Source organism: Aspergillus thermomutatus, assembly GCF_002237265.1.
Source record: "Aspergillus thermomutatus strain HMR AF 39 chromosome Unknown NODE_13, whole genome shotgun sequence".
NCBI lineage: Eukaryota > Fungi > Ascomycota > Eurotiomycetes > Eurotiales > Aspergillaceae > Aspergillus > Aspergillus thermomutatus.
In genome coordinates this window covers 26,159-50,423 of record NW_020798061.1, presented here as the reverse complement: position 1 = coordinate 50,423, position 24,265 = coordinate 26,159, and the positions used below count along the sequence as shown (strand labels likewise).

General features: G+C 50.2%; 9 protein-coding genes across 9 annotated transcripts; 6 read left to right on the top strand and 3 right to left on the bottom strand.

Moving 5' to 3' along the window:
- Nucleotides 1–595: 595 nt before the first annotated feature.
- CDV56_105647 (uncharacterized protein) lies at nucleotides 596–1,882 on the top strand (the record flags this gene model as incomplete). The annotated part of the gene is made up of 2 exons (XM_026759266.1): nucleotides 596–664; nucleotides 734–1,882. The coding sequence occupies 2 exons, from the start codon at nucleotides 596–598 to the stop codon at nucleotides 1,880–1,882; spliced, it is 1,218 nt and encodes a 405-aa protein (XP_026618054.1).
- Nucleotides 1,883–2,322: 440 nt separating this feature from the next.
- On the top strand, nucleotides 2,323–3,521 carry CDV56_105515 (electron transfer flavoprotein subunit alpha/FixB family protein; the record flags this gene model as incomplete). The annotated part of the gene is made up of 3 exons (XM_026759134.1): nucleotides 2,323–2,628; nucleotides 2,678–2,870; nucleotides 2,941–3,521. 3 exons carry the CDS (start codon nucleotides 2,323–2,325, stop codon nucleotides 3,519–3,521), a joined length of 1,080 nt encoding a protein of 359 aa, XP_026618053.1.
- Nucleotides 3,522–4,156: 635 nt separating this feature from the next.
- Nucleotides 4,157–7,415, top strand: CTF18 (putative sister chromatid cohesion factor (Chl12); the record flags this gene model as incomplete). Its single annotated transcript, XM_026758830.1, has 3 exons — nucleotides 4,157–4,367; nucleotides 4,423–6,919; nucleotides 6,983–7,415. 3 exons carry the CDS (start codon nucleotides 4,157–4,159, stop codon nucleotides 7,413–7,415), a joined length of 3,141 nt encoding a protein of 1,046 aa, XP_026618052.1.
- A 492-nt stretch (nucleotides 7,416–7,907) lies between these two features.
- CDV56_105150 (uncharacterized protein) lies at nucleotides 7,908–8,126 on the bottom strand (the record flags this gene model as incomplete). Its single annotated transcript, XM_026758769.1, has 1 exon — nucleotides 7,908–8,126. The coding sequence occupies one exon, from the start codon at nucleotides 8,124–8,126 to the stop codon at nucleotides 7,908–7,910; it is 219 nt and encodes a 72-aa protein (XP_026618051.1).
- A 2,324-nt stretch (nucleotides 8,127–10,450) lies between these two features.
- CDV56_104919 (glutathione S-transferase family protein) lies at nucleotides 10,451–11,116 on the top strand (the record flags this gene model as incomplete). Its single annotated transcript, XM_026758538.1, has 1 exon — nucleotides 10,451–11,116. The coding sequence occupies one exon, from the start codon at nucleotides 10,451–10,453 to the stop codon at nucleotides 11,114–11,116; it is 666 nt and encodes a 221-aa protein (XP_026618050.1).
- A 622-nt stretch (nucleotides 11,117–11,738) lies between these two features.
- rscE (putative RSC complex subunit (RSC8)) lies at nucleotides 11,739–13,992 on the top strand (the record flags this gene model as incomplete). Its single annotated transcript, XM_026758293.1, has 2 exons — nucleotides 11,739–12,458; nucleotides 12,520–13,992. The coding sequence occupies 2 exons, from the start codon at nucleotides 11,739–11,741 to the stop codon at nucleotides 13,990–13,992; spliced, it is 2,193 nt and encodes a 730-aa protein (XP_026618049.1).
- A 623-nt stretch (nucleotides 13,993–14,615) lies between these two features.
- On the bottom strand, nucleotides 14,616–17,579 carry CDV56_104353 (uncharacterized protein; the record flags this gene model as incomplete). The annotated part of the gene is made up of 1 exon (XM_026757972.1): nucleotides 14,616–17,579. The coding sequence occupies one exon, from the start codon at nucleotides 17,577–17,579 to the stop codon at nucleotides 14,616–14,618; it is 2,964 nt and encodes a 987-aa protein (XP_026618048.1).
- A 157-nt stretch (nucleotides 17,580–17,736) lies between these two features.
- On the top strand, nucleotides 17,737–19,995 carry CDV56_104117 (DEAD/DEAH box helicase; the record flags this gene model as incomplete). Its single annotated transcript, XM_026757736.1, has 3 exons — nucleotides 17,737–17,749; nucleotides 17,813–18,159; nucleotides 18,226–19,995. The coding sequence occupies 3 exons, from the start codon at nucleotides 17,737–17,739 to the stop codon at nucleotides 19,993–19,995; spliced, it is 2,130 nt and encodes a 709-aa protein (XP_026618047.1).
- Nucleotides 19,996–20,545: 550 nt separating this feature from the next.
- BST1 (GPI inositol deacylase) lies at nucleotides 20,546–24,265 on the bottom strand (the record flags this gene model as incomplete). Its single annotated transcript, XM_026757301.1, has 6 exons — nucleotides 20,546–20,783; nucleotides 20,834–21,060; nucleotides 21,111–21,273; nucleotides 21,322–22,687; nucleotides 22,744–23,593; nucleotides 23,645–24,265. 6 exons carry the CDS (start codon nucleotides 24,263–24,265, stop codon nucleotides 20,546–20,548), a joined length of 3,465 nt encoding a protein of 1,154 aa, XP_026618046.1.

Sequence of the window (24,265 nt, the reverse complement as noted above, 5' to 3'; positions counted from 1 at the left end):
CTGACCTGTAAACCACCTAAGCTATAGATCTGATTGTCCAAAAAGGTGGTTGTCTTCCTGGCTCAGTTGCATATATATGTACATCCTTGCAGACGTATCTATGCGTATGAGACACCTCTTGCTGGAATCACAGAGCCAGAAACATTCTCTCAAGGACATGCACAAAGTAATCGTGCCGTGAATAGTGTAATCCTTGCTTGTATGATCTGCAGAAGATCTCAACCATGGTGTATCCTCGGGATAAGACCAACAAGACCAACAACCATATTATTGCTTGATCTAGTCACTCCTCGGATATCCCAAGAGAAGACAAGAACCAACTGGCATGCTCAGCCTTCATTTCTCAAGTGAAGATAGGAACTTTCGCTATCTAGAGATGAAACCTCAGGATGATTCAAAAGGTTAGAAAACCATGATTTTGCTGGTGAACAGCTGTCGTTCGATGCTATTTTGATGAGGGGCCATGACTAAGCAATTGAATCTATGCCAAGACCGGACAAATTTGCCTACCGCCTTCCCGTGAATTTTTTTGATTTCCATTATCGCAGAAACCAAGATATTCGAAATCTGCAACGGCAGTCAATCAGTTTACAAAATGGTGTCCTCGACAGCGCTCACCACGAAAGTGGAATCTGGGTCTCCTTACCAGCTCGAAAAGAGCCAAGTATGTCACCGCATCTACCACCTTGTGATCATCGCAAACCAGATCTCTTGCTAATCATGAGTTATCCAGGTCGCCAGAGCTTCTTCCGCACTCTTGAAACACATAAAGTCGAAACAGGAAGAGCAGGAAAAGACAGCGACAAAGAAGACACTCATTGGCGACAACGACGAAGATTCAGACGAAGACAGTCCGCTGAAAAACGAGGCGGTCTGGCTTGTGCTCACCACGAAGAAGCACGTTGTCGACAAGAACCGTTTGAAACCCGGAAAAATCAGCATTCCACACTCCCTCAATGCCTCGCCGTCGTTAAGCATCTGTCTTATCACCGCCGATCCTCAGCGCTCGGTCAAGAACATTGTCGCCGATCCTTCATTCCCTCAGAATCTTTCCTCTCGCATTGACCGGATTATTGGTTATTCGAAACTCAAGGCTAGATATCAGAGTTTCGAGAGTCGTCGTCAGCTACTCTCTGAGCACGATGTTTTCCTCGCAGATGACCGGATTATCATGCGACTGGTAAATACCCTCGGAAAGGTGTTCTACAAGTCGAGCAAGCGGCCAATTCCCATTCGTATTGCCGAAATTGAGAAAGTGGATGGCAAGAAGGTCAAGAAAGACCCGAAGAAGAAGTCAAAGGACGATGACAGTGCTTTCGCGTCCCCGGCCATTGTTGCCAAGGAAATTGAGAAGACGCTCAACTGCGCCGCTGTACAACTTGCGCCTGCCACCACGGCCGCAATTCGTGTGGGCTCATCTAAATTTACTCCGGAGCAGCTCGCCGAGAATGTCGAAGCAGTTGTCAAGGGGTTGACGGATAAATTCATTACGAAGGGTTGGAGGAACATCAAGGCTCTTCACATCAAGGGAGCTAATACTATGGCTATGCCAATTTGGCTGGCAAGTGAATTGTGGGTGGACGAGGGTGACGTTGTGGAAGATGCTGAGGAGGATGTCAAGGCCATCGAGGGTGCGAAGAATGGCAAGAAGCGCAAGCAAACTGGAGATGACGAGAAGTTACTCGAGGAAAACAAGAAGCCTAAGAAGCCAAAGGCTGATGAGGATGATGATGCGTTGTCCATGGCTGCAAGAAAAGAGAAGCTCCAGCAGCAGAAGGCTAAGGCGTTGGAGGATGGGAACGAGTCTGGTAACAAGAAGGTTACAGCCGGAGGGAAAGTGGCATCAGGACTTTCAAAGAAGAAGAGAAAGTCGATTTCATAATTGCTTCTACACTGGTGTTTCTACGGATGTTGTATTTGTCCAAGATACGGGTTTTGCCGCGGCGTACTTAATGTCACGTGTGTCAATTTTGTGATATAGACACAGGGCGTGTTCTCAATACCCCCTCGAATAACAAAAAGTCTCTATTTTTTTATGGCCTTTTATGATTTCCATATCACTCTAAAAGCACCCTTAGGGGAGCAATGTGTCCCAGAAGCGAGTACAAATCGTAGACTCAAATCATAAACTTGTAGAGGCCTCGGTCATCATAACCGAGGACACTCCGGGATCGGCGATGCTTGGCGCTCCGACGATAGCCACTGACCCGTCGGAATTATCGTCACGGTCTTTGATTCCTGTTACCCGCATTCAAAACTCGTCCTTGTTGCCAACCCAACAAGAGATCTGAGCAGGTCTCACCACTCTCGGAATACAGCACAATGATTTCCATTGCAAGACACTCCGCCCTGCGGGCCATCCGCTCGCAATTCCAGCCACCGCGGGCCTTCAATCAACCTACAGCCTCAGCACTTGCCCGCCTTCTCTCCACTTTAGCCGTGCTTGAACAGCGTGATGGCAAGCTTCAGAGCTCTTCCCTCTCAGCAATCGCAGCGGCGCAAAAACTTGGAGGATCAGTCACAGCGTTCGTGGCTGGTACAGGTGTGAAGGGAACTGCTGCTGCCGAGGCAGCTAAGATCAAGGGCCTGGACAAAGTAGTGGCGGTGGAGAACGACGCTTACGAAAAGGTTAGAGTGACCGGGGTTGTCATAAAGCGATCTCGGTGTTGTTCTTCAGGTGCTGATGGTTGTTGAAATCCAGGGGCTGCCCGAGAACTACGCTCCTCTTCTTGTGGAGAACATCAAGAAGGGCGAATATACTCATGTCATTGCGGGGCATTCTGCCTTTGGAAAGAGTCTCTTGCCTCGTGTTGCGGCTCTGCTTGATGTGCAACAGATCTCCGATATCACAGCGATTGAGAGCGAGGACAGTATGTAGCCCCGGGATTGAGTCTCGTCGGACATGTGATGAGTCATTTGCATATTAACCCGTTGATGCAGCTTTTGTCCGCCCCATCTACGCCGGAAACGCCATCCTCACCGTGCAATCGACCGATCCCATCAAGGTGATCACAGTCAGAGGCACTGCATTCCAGGGCACTGAGACTGAGGGCGGCTCTGCCGAGATCGTCGAGGGAGCTGACCCCAAGGCTCCTGCTCAGACCGAGTGGGTATCTGAAGAGCTTGCCAAATCCGAACGCCCTGATCTGGCCACTGCCTCTCGTGTTGTGTCCGGTGGTCGTGGCCTGAAGTCGAAAGAAGAGTTCGACCGCGTTATCGTGCCTCTTGCCGACGCCTTGGGAGCTGCAATTGGTGCTTCCCGCGCTGCGGTTGACAGTGGATTTGCCGACAACAGTCTCCAGGTCGGCCAGACAGGCAAGAACGTTGCGCCTCAGCTCTACTTGTGTGCTGGTATTTCGGGTGCCATCCAGCATCTTGCTGGTATGAAGGACAGCAAGGTCATTGCTGCTATCAACAAGGATCCCGATGCTCCTATCTTCCAGGTTGCTGATGTTGGCCTTGTCGGCGATCTTTTCGAGAAAGTACCAGAGCTTACTGAGAAGCTGAAGAGCCAGGCGTAAATACTGGGATCTTCTTGCAGATGTTCCTATTTATGATTTTGATTGAGCCTTGTCATGTTGTTCATTCCCTTATGCAAACATCTACAGGTGGGGTGTTTATATAACTGTATACCACGCAACTTCAACGCTATGAAATAGATTTGGAGTCTAGTCCCAACAATGCATCCTAGCCTGCTTAGATCCACGTGCGCCCGAATCGTACGAGACGTGTACAAAACAGGCCAAAAAGCTATTTGCTACTCTGTACATTGAATTAGATTGTGGACAGAACATAGCAAAGGCTAGGAAGGTGGTCACCACGCAAAATATCATCTAACGCTGTTGCAGTGCCTTCTTTATCGATGGAAAAATGTGATCGTCCGTTCAATTGACTTAAATAGATCGAGGTTATGAACCGAGATGCGTTGAGGAGACTACTGTGCAAGTTCGGAGTACTACGGAGTAGATACGGAGTACCCTGCATTTGAAGTAGCAGCGATAAGCGGCCTAGCGCGTACTCCGCCAGCGCGTCTCGAACGCGTCGTCTTATCCCACTTCTAATTGAACTATAGGGAGTGAGCTCAGATAATAGCCACCCTCCTTGTTGTTTTTTAATATAGTGCCATCGAATTGATATGCCCCTCTAATCGACCTTGATGACGACCTCTCCTCCATTGGTTCCCCCTTCATTTGATCCCGCTATTCACCTTCATTCCGAAGAACAGAACCCTCCTTCAGAAACCTTCTCCGACGATCTCGAAGCCTTGAATCTCCAGCGACAAGAGAAAATTCGCAAGAAGGTTGTTATACAGCATCGAGCTTGGAATCTATCTGACGTCTTTCGAAGTGACGAGGACGTGAGACCCGGTATGCAGCGTTGACGAGCGGGTGGGGGACGGCTGAGAATCTGACATGGAAGCAGACACTCCAACGAGAGCGCGAAAGACATTACACGAAGCGAATGAAATACCTGAAATAAACTCAAGCTTCTACTTACCCTCTTCTCCTCCCGTCACCAAGATGCCGTTCATCTCGTCCCCGGTTGCTTTCCCATCGCGCGCTGCCTCTCCAAATGAGGCGCAGAAGAGGAAAAACGATGAACAGTCGCAGTCAATGGAGCCTAAGCGGCAGAAGATGATGGGCGGCTTTCTGGACGAAGACGATGAAGACGAGGATGAGCTGGCGGCGTTCCAGGATGCTCAAATGAAGAGCCAATTTGAGCTGGAGGAGCAATTAATTGAGCAGGAGCCGGTGGACCTGCCGCCAATAGTTTCAAGACCTATACACACAGAGCCTTCTACTACGAGCGTGAGCGCTTCGATCGCACTATCCTATGACTTGCCACGAAGAACAAAGCAATTGGTTCAGATAAAGACTTGCTCGGGGAGGACACACACAATCCCTCTGAGAACTTCTAAGCCCCGAGTTTCATACGAGAGGCTCGTTGCGAGCCGCTCGGCCACGGCACCAGGGCGAGCGCAAAAAGGCTACTATGGTATTGATATCCATCGGATATTGGATGAGGCTGCAAGAGAAAGTGAACAGTCTAAAGCTTCCACAAAACTGCCGGCCCCCACGATACAGAAGTCAATCGAGGATCCTCTTGAGGGCCAGAGGAATAAGAAAATGGCAGCGGCGATGTGGACAGAGAAATACCGCGCTCGCAAGTTCACTGAACTCATTGGCGACGAGCGCATCCATCGATCTGTTTTGCGATGGTTGAAGGGCTGGGAGCCAATCGTCTTCCCAAATCTTGCCAAGTCGAGAACCAAAAAGCCGGGCGACAACAATGGTGACGGCGAACGGCTGCACCGTAAGGTTCTACTGTTGTGTGGTCCTCCAGGTCTCGGAAAAACTACATTGGCACACGTTTGTGCCAAACAGGCAGGATACGAGGTACTAGAGATAAATGCCAGTGATGATCGCAGCAGGGACGTCGTCAAAGGGCGGATTAGAGATGCCCTTGGCACTGAAAACGTGAAAGGAGTGAATGTGGAGGTGGGAGATCGCAAAGTGCGAAAGGCTGGGCGACCAGTGTGCGTCGTCGTTGACGAAGTCGATGGAGTTGTTAGCGGGTCTGGGAGCGGTGGAGAAGGAGGCTTCATGAAGGCACTAATCGACCTCGTTCTACTCGATCAGAAGAACATGGCACGTTCAACCGATCAGAACACCAAGAACGGGAGAAAACGTAAAGGCGACACTTTCCGGTTTTTGCGCCCACTGATCCTGGTTTGCAACGATGTTTATCACCCTAGTTTACGCCCCCTGAGGGCCTCCTCTGTTGCCGAGATCATTCATGTCCGCCAAGCACCGTTTGAGAATGTTGTCTCACGCTTGAAGAACATATTAGCTCTGGAGGGCATTCCATCAGACAACGATGGTGTGCGGCGGCTATGCGAGGCATCGTGGGGTCTGGCGAGGAAGAAAAGCGGCGGCCTCAAAAGTAGTGGGACGGCTGAAGGTGATATCCGGAGCGTACTTGTGGCCGCGGAGTGGGTGGCCCATAAGCTAAGAAACGAAGGCCTGTCGTCTCTCAGACTGACAAGGAGCTGGCTCGAACAACAGGTTCTCAGTGGCACGGCTGCAGGCTCATTCTTCAAAGGGCTGAATCGCGGAGGTGTACGGGACATTGTGGACCGTGTCTTTCTGGAAGGCGGAGGTTTCCCTGACGCCCCGATAAACGTTGAATCCTTCCATGACCCATTCGCCGTTTCTAGCGGGAATGTGCCTCTCGGCGTTGCGGACCTTAGAAAACGGCATGCCATCAATAAGCTGCGCGAAATGGTTGATGCCAGTGGCGATCATGACCGCTGCGTATCTGAATGTTTCGCTACCTATCCCCTTCAATCATATCAGGACGACACATTTCTTTCCAAGCCTAATGCCGCATATGACTGGCTCCACTTCCATGATGCCATCTCCTCGAAAGTCTTTACTTCCCAAGATTGGGAACTCACACCCTATCTGAGCCAGTCAGTACTAGCGTTTCACCACCTATTTTCATCCGTCGGAGGCAAGAGAATATCTAAGAATCCCGATGACGATGAAGAGGAGGAGCACCCCTTTTCGGGACCAAGAGCAGATTTTGCGGCCTTCGAAGCTCAAAAGCAGAGCCGCGCTATCCTTACGGGGTTCCAATCCTCTTTCTCGGCTCCTCTATTACGATTGTTTCGCTCAACGGATTGCTTGATCACGGAACTCATCCCAAATCTCATACGCATGCTATCGCCTGATGTGAAACCAGTTGTGGTGCGTGGAAGTGGGGAGCAGAAGAGTGTGGCCAGTGTTCGCAAAGAAAGTGAACGGGCACTTGTTCAGGCTGCGGTTCGAGTCATGGCAGGCTTAGGTGTGACATTCGAAAAAGTCCGAATTGAGGGTGAAGGTGGTGGGCATGGGGGTTGGGCTTATCGTATGGAACCGTAAGTACTTCCTGTTGCCTATGTGTTTCTGCTGCGCGGCCAAGCTTAACAAGTTTCTCACAGGCCATTGGATTCGCTTGTGACATTCCACAAGACCAAAGGTACCTCAGCAGACACAGGCGGCTCTGCTCCTGTTCGATACGCCGTTCGTCAGGTGTTAGACCAAGAATACCGCAAAGAGACCATGCGGAAACAATCCGAAGCCCTTAGTTCGTCCAAGACTGGGAGGACCTCGAACGGCAAGTCTGAGGGTGGGAAGAATGATGACGACCAATCAGCGAAGAAGAAGGCAATGAGAGACGCCCCAGGCATCAAGCGTGACTTCTTCGGGAGAATCATCAAGGAGCCGCAGCCGCAGCCGCAAAGCTCAGATGACAGTCCAGTACAGAATGAAGCATCCAAAGCAGGAAGGAAAGTCTGGATCACGTACCATGATGGGTTTTCAAATGCTGTGCGCAAACCAATTTCCATGAACGAGCTGATGGCCGGACTCTAGCGACAGTTCCGGTTCTATGTATATACTAGCCTTCTTATGATGATGCATATTTGTTGATGATCGAGCATTTCATGTCTAGGGAAGCCCACTTTTTCGAAGAGGGCAGAGAAAGCACTAGCCATTGTTTCAAGAAGCAATCGCTCTAGATTACATATCATAGTTTGCAGGCAAAGCATTAATCTATTAGGGCAATTATTAAGTATAGTAAGCCAAGTCGACAGCAACATGCCAAGCGAAAAGAATGAAACAACGAAGCCGCATGCAAAAGTGCTCAAATGAGGTATCCATCATTGATTTTATTTTTTTGTCCATCGAATCCTTGACGCCATTCGCCTCGAATCACAATTCCAATAGCTCATAGAAAAAGATAAAAGGGCGCAGTGCATTTGTCGTGTCTAGTCGTCGTTTCAAGCCGATGAGAGGGTATCATCCCGGAAGCCCCGTCCAGTCTCCAGGACGGACGGCGCAGCAGCAAGTTCTGATGTAGTTGAATCACCGCAGAGAGAGATAGCTGGCGACGGCCTCATTGTGGGTAGCCGAAACGGAGTATGGGGAAGGGCTGGCGTCGGTGTAGGCCTTGTGCTTCATCGAGAGCCACTTCTTGTGCATGTTTTCGACGCCCTTTAGGGTTGATGCTCTGGAGGAGACGGAGCGTGTTGATGCGGCGTCGCTGGAGGAGGACTTGGAGGACATGGAGGTTCTGAAAGGCATTTTGACTTTGAGTAGTGATTGGTGGTTTGGAGAAGTTTTTGATGTGATTTTGTCTTGATATTCAAAGATACTTTCAAGGACTGGTGTCGGAGGATTGTTTTGTTTGGTTTGTGGTGGCTTTCAGAGTTCTGGTATGTTGTTGTGTTGTTGTGATGGTGTTGCGAGGATTGTTTGTTTGAGGGCTTTGTCAAGAAAGTGATGGTATTCAAGTGAGCTTGATCGTGGATGAGTGATGAATCTCAGAATGAAGGGCGATACTCGACATTCCTTATATACTTGCTGGATGGCGTGAAGTTGTATACCAACATTTTACTCCGGGATCAAATGCTCTACTCCGATGTCATCGGAGTAAGGTAAAAAAGAGTTGGGACCCACCGACATGCAGCAAGGCTAGGCAAAGACATCATAGAATTTTCTGCCTTACAGGCCCCTAATTATGGAACTCGCCAATGATCTACGGAGTATGAATCCCATGTCAGCCACCTTTGAGGCTTTGCTTGAGGGACATATGGACCCACAAACAAAGATCGATCATTCTGGCTTTTACTTCGGGTAATGTCCATACTTTCGATCGCCAACCTTGAAATGTTTTGAGTCAAATATTACGACGTCCATTATGGTAAGAGCCTGGTGGGGAATTGTCAATATGCCTAACCTTGTCGGACTCCCTTTTTGGTCGCCGATGTGTAGTATAGCATCAGGTTTCTAGCCCTCAGGCAATTATGGAAATATGTGGGATCGCGACTTGCGAATGCAACATTTGACAGAATCACCCGATCCAAAAAGGTGCAGAATGGATCCACCTGTGACCTATCGATCGTAGTTAGTAGTCCTGATTTTGTCTTAACGTGTAGATACTCCGTACTCACTGCGATCTATTCAAAAAAATAACGCGAACGAGTCAAAGTCGAAATCACGGAGTAGCCCTGACGGAGTAAAGAAGACTGAGGTCGTGCATTCGAGACTGTCCGTAAAAGCCTCAAGTGTCGCTGATCTCGTTTGATAAGTCTTCAAGGCTTAACAAGAGTCGCTGAACATTTTCATATCGCCAGTTAGCCCAGTCTAGGCCATTTGTTGCCTGTTCTGGATACTGGACCCACTCCGAGCTCCGAAATGTACTCCGAAAAAGACATCTGTTTATCACAAGAATAGAACATCATGCTGTATTTCACTCATATCAATGGACTAGACGCCACTAGAACATTGAATGGCTTCAGTATCCTGGTAAAAAAATTCTCTCAATGGCTGGAAAAGTTTTTTGTTCTCATGGCACATTTTGAGTCCGAAGTCATGTCCATGACACGCTCAATCATGTAGTCTTCGGAAGCACTCAGAGAATTGTGATTTACAGGTTTGCATGCATCTATTTCATATTCCGAAGACAGTAGTTCCTTGTTTTGGCATTATTATTCGTGTACTGAATCATTGGTTGCTAATCATTTTGTTGTTCTTCTTGGTAGCTGCCTCGAACCCGGTAGTCGTCGATTGTCGTCTGTTCGCTGGGCCAACAGTCAGCATTTACGCTAGAAAACGTGACCATTCATGCTGTATGTTCAAAGTCTACGAGAATGTCCAAATAGATGTTCTTGCTACATATATACAGATGATACTGAGTGGATGAGTCCAATAGCAGAAGCATGTCCCATCTAGCACATGCGGATACCCCACAACGCGGTCAGCTATATGCCAAGAACAACCCAGCAGCATGATGCCTCTAAGTACACAATCATCACCACAACCTTGAGTACCAAGATCTTCGAGATTTCTTACCCTCGCTAGCTAAAATCGATAGCCTTAAAATGAGGCTATGGTCTTAAAGCATACCATTGTGCTCAAACGAGCAAGCGCGATTCCTTGTCCTTCGATGATATTCGGCAAGGATGACTTGATTGATAATCCTTGATAATCCATCTTGAGCATTCTTCCCATCACATTGGTGAAGCCGATGAATTGATTCAATGAGAACGATCCAACCTCCTAATGAGGATGGTCAATTTGTCAGCATGTTATATGCTCACTCCACTTCGGTCCGAGTGATTAATAATTTACTGCATAAAGTGTTGATGTTCAACCTTCAAGCACGGAATGGCTTTGTAGCTCACCCAAGCAGTGAGCTGCCGCAGTCAAGCCCTGCAGCCATGCTCAATGTGCCTAGTCCTGAGACTATGAGGATGTTGGAGTGATAGATATATAAATACCAATGCCATCTCTGCCGTTGCCTGCTTTTTCTCTGATGAAAACCAGACCCAAAGCTCCTCGAGAAAAGGATCTTCTACTGATCAATCGCTGACTCGTCTTTCTTTTCTCCTTGCGCAAACTGCAAGATGTCTCTGAAGCCTATTACCCTTTGGGGCCATGTCATGGGCGCTAACCCTTGGAAAGTGGTTTTCATTTTGGAACAACTGGGTATTCCATACGAGCACAAATTCGTCCCATTCGACGGGATCAAGAAGGAGCCATACGTGAACATCAATCCCAATGGCCGTGTCCCAGCGATCGAAGACCCCAACACGGGAATCACCTTATGGGAATCGGGCGCCATCCTTGAATACCTGATCGAAACGTACGACAAGCAAAACACCATCAGTTTTCCCGCCGGCACTCCAGAGTACTTCCAAGCTAAGCAGTGGCTCCACTTCCAAATGTCCGGTCAAGGGCCGTACTTTGGTCAAGCTGTGTGGTTTACCATTTACCATCCGGAAAAGGTCGAAAGCGCGAAGGAGCGCTACTATAACGAAATCCGCCGTGTATCCGGCGTGCTGGACAAGTACCTTCAAAATCGCGAGTACTTGGTCGGTGACAAATTCAGCTATGTCGACGCCGCATTCGTGCCTTGGTTCCAGATTATTCCGGGAATCACTGGGGACGCCATCGATCTTGAGAAGGATTTCCCGAACCTCAACGCATGGTTGAAGAGACTTCATGCCCAGCCTGCTATCGCCAAGGCTCTCAAAGACAAAGAGGCAGCCGCGGCCGCACAAAAAAAATGAGGAATATGATTGAGTTTCGGGGATCTTGGTGCATGTTTTCAAAGCCCTTTTAGAGCATGACATTAGAAGTACTTGAGCTGATTTCGCAATATTTGGGTTTATGAATTGAACTACGTTCAAGAAGCAACTGAGTCTGAACATTCATCATAGGCTCACCAAAGTATTACTTTTGTCAGCCGCGCTCTACAGCAATGCTGCTTTCTGATATGAAATCAAAAAACTATGGAACTAGACAGGTAAAGTTGAGGTAGAATTGGTGCTTGGTACTCCGTAGTAGCAGGGAATTCAGATGTGCGCTAGTCCTAAAAAGGCTAATTCACGTGAGGCTCTTGGCGCGAGTTTTTGGCCGTGTCGCGACTAGAGGTAACTACGCTGCGATCCTGGATGCAATTATCCCATCCATCATCAGTCCCACTAACATCCTACGCTTCACGTCGCTTTCCATTCTTTTTTTTTTTGCCCGGGAGACTTGTCGCTTTGTCTTTTGAAGCATTCATCCCATTCAAGGGTTGCACCTGCACCCTGTCTTCCCCAGTCTAGTGACCTCTGAAGACCGGCCAACGAGCCTTGTTCGACATCATTTGCGACCTCCAATCTTCAGCTGCCATCCCAGTCAAACAGAATGGAGGAGCACTCTGCTGCTACTGGCGCCGCTGCCGACAATGTTAGTGCGGCAGTTGCGCCACAAGATACCCCAGCCGAATTGGCCAATGCATCCGGTAGGTTTTGCCTCCACTTCACCCCTGAGAAGACACCAGATTCGCCAACTGTTGCAACCACAGGGTCGCAATCACGCAGTGGATCTTTTGTGAAGGAAAGCGAAGATGTTTCGGGCACTGATAATCCACTAGATGCACCTGCCTCTCCCAAGCCACAGAACGAGTGTGAGCCTGAAGATGAAGAGATGGGCGGCACCGAGACAGAGACGAAGAAGGAGACCGATGGAGGCGATGGAACCGGCGACGCGAGTGCTCAGCCGTCTGCTGAGGGTGCCTCTGAAGAACAAACGGTGCAGGCAAAGTCATCGCTCGAAGCTTCGGCACGCTCACATCTCGTCTCCCAAACACACGCCATCATCCTTCCCAGCTATTCGACATGGTTCGACATGCATACAATTCACCCGATAGAGAAGAAGGCGTTAGCGGAGTTCTTTAACGGTCGTAACCGGAGTAAGACGCCGGCGGTCTACAAAGACTATCGTGATTTCATGATCAACACGTATCGATTGAACCCCATCGAGTATCTCACAGTTACTGCTTGCCGTCGCAACTTGGCAGGAGATGTATGCGCCATCATGCGAGTTCACTCATTCCTCGAGCAATGGGGCTTGATCAACTATCAGGTAGGTTTTACAGGAGTTGGTCTACAATCCTATCTTTGAAGCTGACGTGATCTTCTGTAAGGTTGACCCTCAAACACGGCCATCGAACATCGGTCCTCCCTTCACTGGACATTTCCGCGTGATCGCAGATACACCGCGAGGTCTGCAGCCTTTCCAGCCTGGTCCTCAGCACGTCGTCAAACCCGGAAAGCCCCACCCTGCCACTGACCGGGCTGCCTCCGCCACTCCCGCATCCAAAGCCGATCTCAATCTTGAAATTCGCCGCAACGTTTACGATGATAAGGGCAAGGAAATTACACCAGCTGCTGAAGATAAGGAAAAGCAGATCAACGGGGAGGGCTCAGCCGCCAACGGTACAGCTGCGGACACCTCCAAGGCTTTGGAAAGCGCGGTCCGAGAGCCTAGGAAGAAGTTCCATTGCTTCTCTTGTGGCATCGACTGCACTCGACTCAGATTCCATTACGCCAAGTCAGCGCCAACAACTACGAATGCGAATGCGCCAGACTCCAAGTACGATCTTTGCCCGAACTGTTTCTTACAAGGCAGAATGCCTGCTAGTCACAACGCCTCGGACTTTGTCAAGCTTGAAGACAGCGCATACACAATTGCTCCGGATAAGGATGCTCCTTGGTCCGATTCGGAGCTGATACTGCTTCTTGAAGGCTTAGAGAATTTCGACGACAACTGGGAGCAGATTGCCAATCATGTCGGCACAAGAACCAAAGAAGAATGTGTGGTGAAGTTCTTGCAACTTGAGATTGAGGATAAATATATCGAAGACGTGCCAGATATGCGCGCGGTGAATGGACGAGATCCCATCAACCATGTTGAGAACCCAGTCTTGTCCGTGGTTGCTTTCCTGGCGCAAATGGCAGAGCCAGCTGTGGCCGCTGCTGCAGCTGGACGTTCCGTGGAAGAAATTCGCAAAGAACTAAGGAAGCAGCTGGACAAAGATTCGGGCTCCGGCAAGCCGTCGGATAAGGGCAAAGAAAAGGAGGGCGCAGGCGTCAAGAGCGAAGATTCGATGGACGTAGATACCCTTCGCGAAGAGGCGTCTGTTGAAGTTGCAGAGTCCGGTGAAGTCGAGAAGCAGCCCAAGTCGTCTCTCGCAACGGTTGCGCTCGGAACCTCCGCAGCACGTGCTGCGGCCCTCGCCTCGCATGAGGAACGGGAGATGACTCGTCTCGTCTCTGCTGCTGTCAATGTGACACTTCAGAAATTCGAAATTAAGCTGCAACAATTCAACGAGATGGAAGAGATCATCGAAGCTGAACGCCGGGAGTTGGAACTCGCTCGCCAGCAGCTCTTCCTCGACCGCATGGCCTTCAAGCGGAGAGTCAAGGAAGTCCAAGACTCTCTCCAAGCTATCAGCCTGAAGGGACCCACAGAGGAGACGGCTAACCTCATTGGAGATGCTGCCACAGCAGGCATAGGCAATCGCTACAACTTTCAACCAGCAGGTGGCGATGCGAGGGACGGTGTACAGCCCCTGAGTGCAGAGGCGGGCGCTGACTACAGAACACTTGAGCTGTGATCGTATGACACATTCTCGAGAAATTTTAACTCGCATGAAATTGGACGTGTTCGAAACACCGAGAAAACGCAATACCACATATTCTTCTGATGATATGGGACATTGAGTGGGTTACTCATTTATAATAAACATTGTACAATATCATCAAGGCGGATTAGGAGGAAAGCAGGACATACCTAGGGATGCCCGAATGATACCTCCATCTCTGGACGTGGGTTCGGTAGAGGATGTCTCGGCGGATGGATGGGTTTTTGCAATGATTTGCCACGTTTACAGTTTGTGTTCATCCAGCTAGGAAAAGGCGCACATGTTTTGGAGTTTGAGAGTTATACTATCCGTGTCTTCAATCCATTCGATATAGTAACAATTCTCTTGTTTCTTTCTCCCAAGCTATGATAAATATCGATTTTGGAGGTTGGTACATGCCGACCTCTATAATGCAGTATTTGGCAGTATAGTTCTTCTTGATAGTTATCATGAGATTTCTATATAATAACAGCATAGTCCCTGTATAAGTCTGACGCATCCGACCAATGGATAACCCAAGATATCTGCTTGGTAACTCCATAGTCACCGATAGCCAGAATCCGGCCGTGTCCATGTCAACCTACTTATTCTGCTCGTCAAACAACCGGGCTCAAGGGCTGAGAATGAAGAGGGAGATTATTCTTCTCATCCTCATCTTCGGATGATGAGTATGTATCCTCTCGCTTCTGGTGTCGATCGTAGGGGAGGTCGTCATCCGAGCCGGAAGACAGATTGTCTTCGCTTTCATTCTTGAGCTCGGTGTTGAGGCGTTCGTTCTGATGTCGTTCATGTTTGTCTCTGCTACCATCGTCGTCGGAAGATGAGCCCGACTCCGAATCCGAATCTGGCTCTGATGCAGGCTCCTTGTGCGCCATGTCGAGTTGGCTGCTTTCTCTGTTGGGTTCGAGCTTGATTCCTCCCTGGGGATGGGTTGGCGAGTCCTCGTCGCTGTCGGTCTCATCGGAATCGAGGTATGAATCTGAATCAGTACCTCTCAGTCGAGGCTCAGGTTTGATCACTGGCTGCGAGGGAGCCCGAAGATGTGGATTTGGTTTGCCCTCCTCGTCTGATTCGACCTGAGAGTCGACCTCATACTCGGACCCGGACTCTTCGCTCTGGCTGAATTTGATGTTCTCCTCTTTGACAACGGGCCCTGAGTCCTGACGAACAGGTATCCTGTCGTTTCTATTTTCGTTTTGAGGATGTATGTTAGGTTTCTGGTCGAGCTCGCTACCCTCGTCGGATTCGAGATCAGAAGCGGACGCGCGCTCAGGCTTCGAGCTGTCATTATAATCAAAGTGCGAGCTCTCATGTTTGATACTCGGTCCTTCAATTTCATTCACAGGCACACCCCCGACATGGTTACGTGTGTGAACATGTGGTTTTTGGTCGGAGTCGCTCTCTTCACCAGAGGTAGCATCGGAATCGGAGTCGTAAGCGACTTCAACAGCAGACTGTTCGCTCAAATCAACACCAATAGCCTCTCGCTTAATAGGTCCTGAATCTTGTGGTTCGGACGCAATGGCTTCGCTTTCCGGTTTGGGAGATGAAGGTGGATGCTCTTGTTCCCCATCGCTCAACTCGGAGTCAGATGCTGATGCTTCGTTTGAACTGTACTCCGCTCTATCCTGCCTGAAATCCTGACCTGGACCTTGATCGAGGGGACCTGTCTCGATGTCCATCCTCGCGTCTCCGCTGCCTGCAGAATCCGACTCGTTGTGGACGGAGTCTTCAATGTCCATTGCATCATCGGCACCTTCGATTTGCAGTGCACCGTCGCCGTCTGCGTCATTTTCGGCTCTCAGCTCGTCCTTAACGGCGTGGTTCCCCGGCCCCTGAGAATCGTTGTTGTCACCCATTTCATGATCTCTGTCGCTGGCTATTGAGACGGGAGATTCTTGAGTGACCGTGCGTCTTTCAATACGTCTCCTTTTTCGTCTATTCTCTGACAAGTCTTCATAAAGGTCGTGTATATCATGCCCGTATTCCTCCCAATCGCTTCGATATAAAGTTCGATCGCGCCAATCGACTAAGTCTTCTTTCGTCTTGCGCTCGCCAATCGGCTTACGCAACTTGGAGCCTTGCTCCGTGTTGGAGGCCAACGATGAAACTCCAGATGGGACTGGCTGCCCCATCAAGCGCCAAAGCCGCATTTCTTCTGAGGCATTATTCACCTGGTCGATCTCTTCTGCGTGCTCGTCTTCGAAATGTACTGACGGCTCATCGATAGGTGTCGTTTCAGGCGATGACAATACGGATGAAGCAGAGGAATATACGTCGGATTCGTTCTCATCATCTTCAATTGTGACGTGCGGGGCACGACTCTCGGATCTCCGCCTGGAAGCGCTTCTTGCATCAAGGGATGCGTCGACCGGAACCTTTCCGGAAAGGATATCTTCCACTTCGTCGTAATCCAAGAGCTCCGAGTGCCATCCTTTCTTATGGCGGAGGTCTGCAACTTGCAAGCTGCACCTTCGGGCTAATCCGACCCAAAAGTCGAAGCGATCCTGAGGCATATTGAGCACATTCAGCGCAGTCTTAACATCACGCGATCTCACTATTCGTGCTTTGCGGTTTCCGGTTTCCCTCATGTTCCGTAGTCGTGACATGGCGAAGAACAGGGTGGAATGTACGAGACGGCGAGTCACGCTTATAGCCAGAGCGTAGAAATCCGCAAGAGCGTCCGCCGTTATGGAAGGTGTCTCGTCAGCACAGGCGACGTTGAGCCAATTGTCCTCTAGCCTTGGACCACCGGCGTTCATGAAGAACCTTTCAGATAGTCTGATCCACTTATTGAGGTTGAAAAACTCAGCAGTAACATAGACGCTTGAGCCAGGTAGAGGAGTCTCATCTCGTTCCTCCAACTGTTTCTCTACCATTTCTGCAATTTCTCGATCGACAATCCACACCTTCTGATGTAACTTCCTTCCAGCAACATCTTCGGCCCGCTGTTCTTCAAGAGCTAATAGCTCAGCATAATCGTCAAGTGCCTTGCAACATTCGTGACTGATCTCCAGTGCTGCCGGAACTTCGCCGAGAACGATGGTTCTGCTGTGGGGATCTCGAAGGTGTTGCCGTTCCAGTCCTCTGTGTAGGAGCTTCAGATGTTCCTGAACTTCTAACTCCGATTTTGAGCTAATCGCTTGGGCAATTTCCGCAGCGCCGTTCTTCCCCTTTCTGTCAAGCATGCTGAACAGAATCTCTTTCTCTTCGGAAGTCCAGATCGCGACGCCATTTTGAGTAGCATTGTAATTTTCGCTGCCGACATTGGAAGGCACAGTATCGTTCACTGCTTCTGCAAATTCAGCGGTGTATGCATCCACACATCCTATTCCGAGTGATGTGCGAAGAGTATCCAATATCTGAGCCCGCGTCCCTTTTGTCGCTCTGGGTATCACCTCCGGAGTGTCTGGGTCTTCGGACTCTGCCGAATTGAGACGTTCAAAGTCCTGGATTGGAGGAGACGAGGCTGCGAATTTTGTGTCTGGGTATCTGGATTCGATATCGGAATCAGACGCTTCTTCGTCATCATCTGGCTCGTAAACGCTTGAACTGCTCATCGTCAGGTCTTGAGAGATTCAAGCACACACACCAAAGACATCGAGTTCGGGCGGATGATGGGAGCATCCCATCGGTCTAAGGTGCCTGAAGAAGCTATTATTGCATTAGTTAGAATGAATCAACATTACATGTAGCAACAAGATCCAAAAACCAAAAATGTTGGGTGGAGGTACTTATCGGCTTGAAAGATTTCTGATAAGAGAAGCTAATGTTTGCACTGTTTGCCTCTTAGATAGCATAATTGAGGTGAGCAACGACTTGGTCGCCTCTCACATTATCGACATGCGTTTGCTTCATGGGAACTGGATGCACGTTTTTCGACGGAGACTGGGGCATATTCCAATTTTGAACATCAGCACTCGAGCTAGTCGACCTCACTGGCGACCTCTGGCAGTGCAGCGACATGGCCGTTTTAGCTCTACCAAGTCAGGTCCAACCACAGAGCCTTCGCGCTCGTTTGAATCTCAAGCGATAGTTCTCCGAGACTATCAGGAGGCCTGTATTCAATCCGTATTAAAGTATTTGGGCGAGGGTCACAAGCGCCTGGGAATCTCGCTTGCGACTGGTGCTGGCAAAACGGTTCGTATCCGTTCTGGTTGCGCATATTAATCGGACACTGGCTGATCTTCCTCTCAACGCTGGCAGGTCATCTTCACCGAGCTAATTGGTCGCATCCCGCCACGCAATGAGATAGGCGACAAGACTTTGATTATTGTGCATCGAAGGGAGCTCGTGGAACAAGCAGCCCAACATTGCCGCCTTGCATACCCTGACCGAACCGTCGAGATTGAGATGGGCAATAGCTTTGCTTCACGAGCCGCGGACATCATTGTCGCCTCTGTGCAGTCTCTGACGCGAGGAAAGATAGAAAAGAGACTAGCAAAGTTCAATCCGAAAAAATTTAAATTGGTGCTGGTGGACGAAGCGCACCACATCGTCGCGGACTCCTACCGAGAAGTTCTGAGGCATTTTGGAGTGGACAAGGTGTCTAAGGATTCTCCAGCTCTCGTCGGCGTCTCCGCTACATTTTCTCGGCACGACGGACTGAAACTGGGTGCTGCCATCGATCACATTGTGTACCATAAAGATTACATGGACATGATCGAGGAGAACTGGCTTGCCAATGCGTTCTTTACCACGGTCCGATCACAGGCAAACCTGTCCCAGGTGAAGGATCACTCTGGGGACTTTGCTATCCGCTCTCTTTCTGAGGCAGTCAACACGGAGGATGTCAATGATATCACCGTACGTGCATGGCTTGCTAACGCGAAAGACCGCAAGTCCACGCTGGTATTCTGCGTGGACGTTTCACACACACAAGACCTCGCGAAGACCTTCCGCCGCTACGGCATCGATGCGCGGTATATCACGGCAAGGACCCAAAAAAAAAGACGGATAGAGCAGCTGCGCGCATTCAGAAACCAAGAGTACCCCGTGCTGCTGAACTGCGGTCTTTTCACAGAAGGGACCGACATCCCGAACATCGACTGCGTCCTACTTGCCAGACCGACTCGGTCGCGGAACCTCCTCATCCAGATGATCGGCCGAGGACTCAGATTGCACCCCGGCAAGAAAGACTGCCATATCATCGACATGGTGGCAACCCTCAACACCGGCGTCCGCTCCACACCAACCCTATTCGGCCTGCATCCAGACGAAGTCCTGAAAAGAGCCAAAGCCAGTGATCTGAAAGCCAGGCCGCTCAAAGGCACCGCAACCGGGACCTCAGCCGACGAAACAGACGGATCGGCCCCCCGGGACGACTCAGACGTCAACCTAACATTCACAAAATACGACACAATCTACGACCTAATCGCCGACCTCAAATCTGAAAAAGAAAAACATATTCGCTCGCTAAGCCAACACACCTGGGTCCGCGTCGGTGACGACCGCTACATCCTCTCCGACGCCTCAGGCTGGCTCACAATCGACAAGGAAGAAGACACAGGCCGAGTGTACAAACCCACGGCTACCGCCAACACAACCGACGACCCTTACATCTTCACCGTCCGCCACGTCGCCAAATACAAGAAACCCGATGACGAAGTCACACATACCCGTCCGCGGCTCATCGCCACAGCCCCCGACTTCGAGACCGCCCTCCGCGCCGCAGACACATTCGCGACCAAGAAGTTCGAGAAGAGATACATCTCGGTGCGGGAGAAGTGGCGGCAGCTCCCTGCATCGGAGGCGCAGGTGAACTTCCTGAATAAAGCGAATATCAGGAAGGGGTTGATCCACGAGAGACATCTTACCAGGGGCCAGGCGACGGATCTGATCGTAAAGTTGAAGTTCGGTGGGAAGAAGCGGTTTGAGGCGCGGAAGGCGGAGCGGCTTGCTGAGTGGCGGAAGCAACGTAAGGTTGCGGACTGGAGGAGACAGGGTGAGGTTCGGGTTGGGCCGGTCGAGACCTAGCTTTCGCCCTTGGAAATATTGTATAAATATTGTATATTACAATGATAGCTCGGAGGGAATGGAATGTTGAATGATTATGTATGATTCCTGTTCCTTGCTTCGCCTCCACTGATAGTCTATCGATCACCGTCGTGACTTGTGTACATGCGTTTCTCACACAAACCGCTCTATATCCAGATTCCAACAAAACAACCATTGAAGATAGCCATACATACAGCACCTCGTATATCAGCGAGTAGACAACGACAACAGACACGAAGGCAGAGGATGGGGATATCGAGGTCAAGCCGTCTGAGAAAAGTCCCAAACTTGCAGTAGACTCTCGATGAGAGGATCAATATAGTTGTCTCTGTACAGTCAATTCCCATCACGCAATGGGAGCACAACGACAAAAGCAGAACACCGCTCCAGAAACAACACGCGCAAAACCAACTCCGGTATGCGTAATGATCCTTCAGCCAAATGGAGATGACAAAGATGGAACAGGAGAAGGAAAGATTAGATAAGGGGACATAAATTAAGACGTTCAATATCGGGCCCAGTGGCTTCGTCATGGCTTCTTTTTCTGATGGCTTCCGCCTGGCTCGGACATGCCGTGTGTGGCATCGTCGCCTTCAAGAATGCGCCAAAGTCGTAGGACGGAGAAGCCGCTGCTGAAGAAGTAGATGATAACGAGCCAGGCGGCAAGAATATTAGCGAGGTGATGGAGGAGGTAGGCGTACGACACGCCATAGACTGCCGAGTAGACGGCAATGGCAAAAAGGATCATAGATGTGACATGTTTTAACCTACGATGATTAGTCGACTGACCCTGACGCGAGGAAATGATGGCGCATACCTTGTGGTGACTCTGGGAATCATGGTCCCGCTGGTCATGGTCTCCACAAGGAGGATAAAAGGCATGATGGACAAGACATTATGGTGTGACGAGAACGGCATGAACCAGTGCACAACAAGATTGTGAGCCCAGACTAAGAGGACGAGGATGTTGATCGGTAGGATCCAGAGCATGAGAATGAATATCGAGTGGGCATAATTCGAGAAGTTGTAATGCGCAGTGGATCTCTGTGCATATTGTTAGTTAATGTATCATTAAAGACATGGATAATGCATACCGTTTCCGTGGCATGCCATTGTGCTCGCACACATGTTGCGAGCTGAACGATGCACGCCACCATGTAGGCGAACTGATAGGGAATCAAGGTCGAAACAAGCACCAACAGAATGGCAGTGTTGATCATCCGGCGTCTCGCGGTCGGAGCGGTAAAGATAGGGTTTCTAATTCAGTCAGCGCGATTCGTAAGAAACAAGTGTGCATTGACCTACCCCTTGTCGTTGCGTTTAATGTAGCCTGATTTGCTTTTCAGGTATCCATAGACGAAAGAAATCACAGACAGAAGGATGAGTGCGATGTAATTGATAATAACGCAGACACCGACACTGATCAAGCCAAAGACAGGTACCAAGAACCAGAAGAATGCATCCTGCGATCCCAAGAGCAGATCGTTCTTCGTAAAGTCAATCGGAGTCTCGGTGGCATTAACGCGCCAGTGGAACGGCTCGTCGCTGGGTGGGAGTCGTGTCGATGTGGCCAGAGAAGATGCCAGCAAGGACATGGCAAGCAGCAGAATTGGGAACGATGACCGCAGAGCACTGTCCAGACCTTCGGCGAATGTGATGAAATAGCCAGTTTCGTCATACATCTGAAATTGTTTGCGGAGGACAAGAGCGACGACAAGCACGGGAAATGCAGCAAAGACGGCCCGATAGCGCATCACAAGCTCTCCCAAACTGCCGGCAATGTCCACTTTGAGAGACACGTCGACAGTGGAACCACAGCTTGGATCCGTCCACAGCTGAAAGGAGACGCCGCCGAGAGTTGCTTGTTCGCGGAGGGGTGGAGGCATGAAGGGAGCTACACCGTGAAGGTTCACATTGACCTTATCCACATTGACGAAGAATTTCGACTCGTGCGGGTCAGATATCGACTGTCGTAGTAGAGGAGCGAAGAGCTCCTGTTTCTTCTCGTGATTGTGTCTGACAATGTGCAGCTTGTAATCCAGCAGACTGGAATGCAGAGCTGGAATTTTAATTTCGGTGAGCATTGGACGATTTGCGGGCAGTCTCATCTTCAGCCCGGCACTGAGCAGACCACCAAGGCCGCCACGGGCCCTAATCACAGCATCTGAACTGTCGGAAAATTCTGCCAGAACCCAACCTCTGGTGGGATTTTCGGCCTTGTCAACAACAGCAACGAATTGGTGCTCTGCAAGATCCTCCAAATCATACTGCAGATATGAGAAAGGCTGGACCCGATCAAAGGGATACTTGGAAGCCGGTGTCGATGCTGGCAGGTGAATACCATCCTCAGCCGCATTCTTGCAAGCGAGACGCGTCGAGCCCGTGTTGCCCCCAGAAAAGTCCATATTCATAGAGAAAACAGTTGCGAATTTGCCATTCTGAAGAGGGAAAACGCTGCAGAAGAGAACTTCCAGATTGCCATGCTCTCCGGTCTTATCGAATTTTTGGTCGGTGAGGAGAGTGAATTTTTTGCCTGATACTCCTTGCGGAGGTATGGGCAAGAGATAAACCTTTGGACCCGAGCGATGGCCCAATTCGCGCAGGATGAGTCGCTGACCCTGCGGTAGGATCGAATTGGATTTGTCTTCTAGAGTAAGAAGCGTGTTTGGTTCTAAAACAGTTAGTTAAGAGAAGGCCGACTGAAAAGGGTAAACCAAGTGGACAAACCCTTCTGAGGTAGAGTTCTCTCGGCGACCGACTCTAAGCCTGTGAGGTACCATTTTTTGAAAATCCGCATTCTCTCGGCTCTCGGTTTAGTTTGGCTTGCACGCCGAACATCTATAATATCAAAAAGGGACTTGATGATCGCCTTCCGGAACTGGTCGCACCACGTAATAGATAGATGGTCCACCCCGATCCAAACATCCGGAATGCTAGAGGTGAAGACAGTAAAGCCGTGAGTCTCGGGGACCAGAGACGAGATACTAGCGTAGTCGGACGGCACAACGGTGTCGCGCGAGCCACCAGCGATGGAAATGAGAGTGACGTGCCACAGAGGGTTGTTGTTGGCCCACGTCTGCGAGTATGCTTCCCGCCAATAATCATTGATTTGCTTATAGGTGTGAACGATGTCCGAATCGAAGGAGACGGGCGGTTTGGCGTGGGGCGCGGACATGGTGACGATGGTATTGACCGAGTTGGCCTGGTAATTGGACATGGTCAATGCGGTACGGGCGACGATGCCACCCATCGAGTGTCCGATGAGAATCACCGAGCTGGGATCGGGGAGTTCGGGGTCCCTTCGCGATCGTTTGGGGTCATGGTAGAGGGAGAGAATGTATGCGACAGCCTCGTTCACGTATTCCGCCTGGTCAAGGAGTGTTTGGCCGTGGAACGCAGCCATATCCTCGTTGAAGTCGATCATGAAGAAATCCAAGCTCCGGGTACCCGCCTTGATGCGCTCCTGGTCATGACGGACGACATCGTGAAAGTGCCTCGATGCTTCGGCGGCAAGGGATCGGACTTGTCTATAGCTACCGGCATTTCCGGGCAAGAATAGGACGGGAGCTCCGTTCAACTTTAGGGCTTGTTAGCAGTGCAGCTGACGAGTCAGAGACGGAAAACATACTCCCAGGTTTTCATGGTTGTAAAAATCGACACCCTCCTCCCGGTAGAGATAGAGGTTGTACTTGCTGGCGAAGCGCGTATGTTCCGTATCGAAGCCCACCATGTGGAGAAACGTTGGGCTCATCACAGGTATCCCACAACCATCTCCGCCTACCTGACGAGCAGAGAACGAGCGGACGATGAAGAAGAGGAACACGGATGCGACAAGGGTCGTCAGGGCGGTCAATATCGAGCACGACCACGGGCTGCGAAGCCGGGAGGACCGAAACCGAGAACTCTCAGGAGAAGCCTCCATCGGAAGTCGCTGGGAGGCCAATGGCATCAGGAAGGATGTCGAGGAGGATTTTGTATCGGTAGACGCGGCGGCCATCATGGTCGTCGTCGAGGAGGACGATGGGGTCCTCCACAGACTCGAGTTTCGGGAGCGAGGAGTCGAGGCGCCGTTATCTCGTCGGAGATCGAAACTCGTGCCTCTTTTCGCTATCTGGGAGCGCGACTTCTCGGCCGTCTCGAAGGCATTATTATTAGGGGCATGTGCTGTCGATTCTGTTGGGGTTCGGGAGACCAGAGGCGAGTCTTCAGCGTCGTCCTCGACAGGAGAGCCAGACGAGCGTCTGTGCAT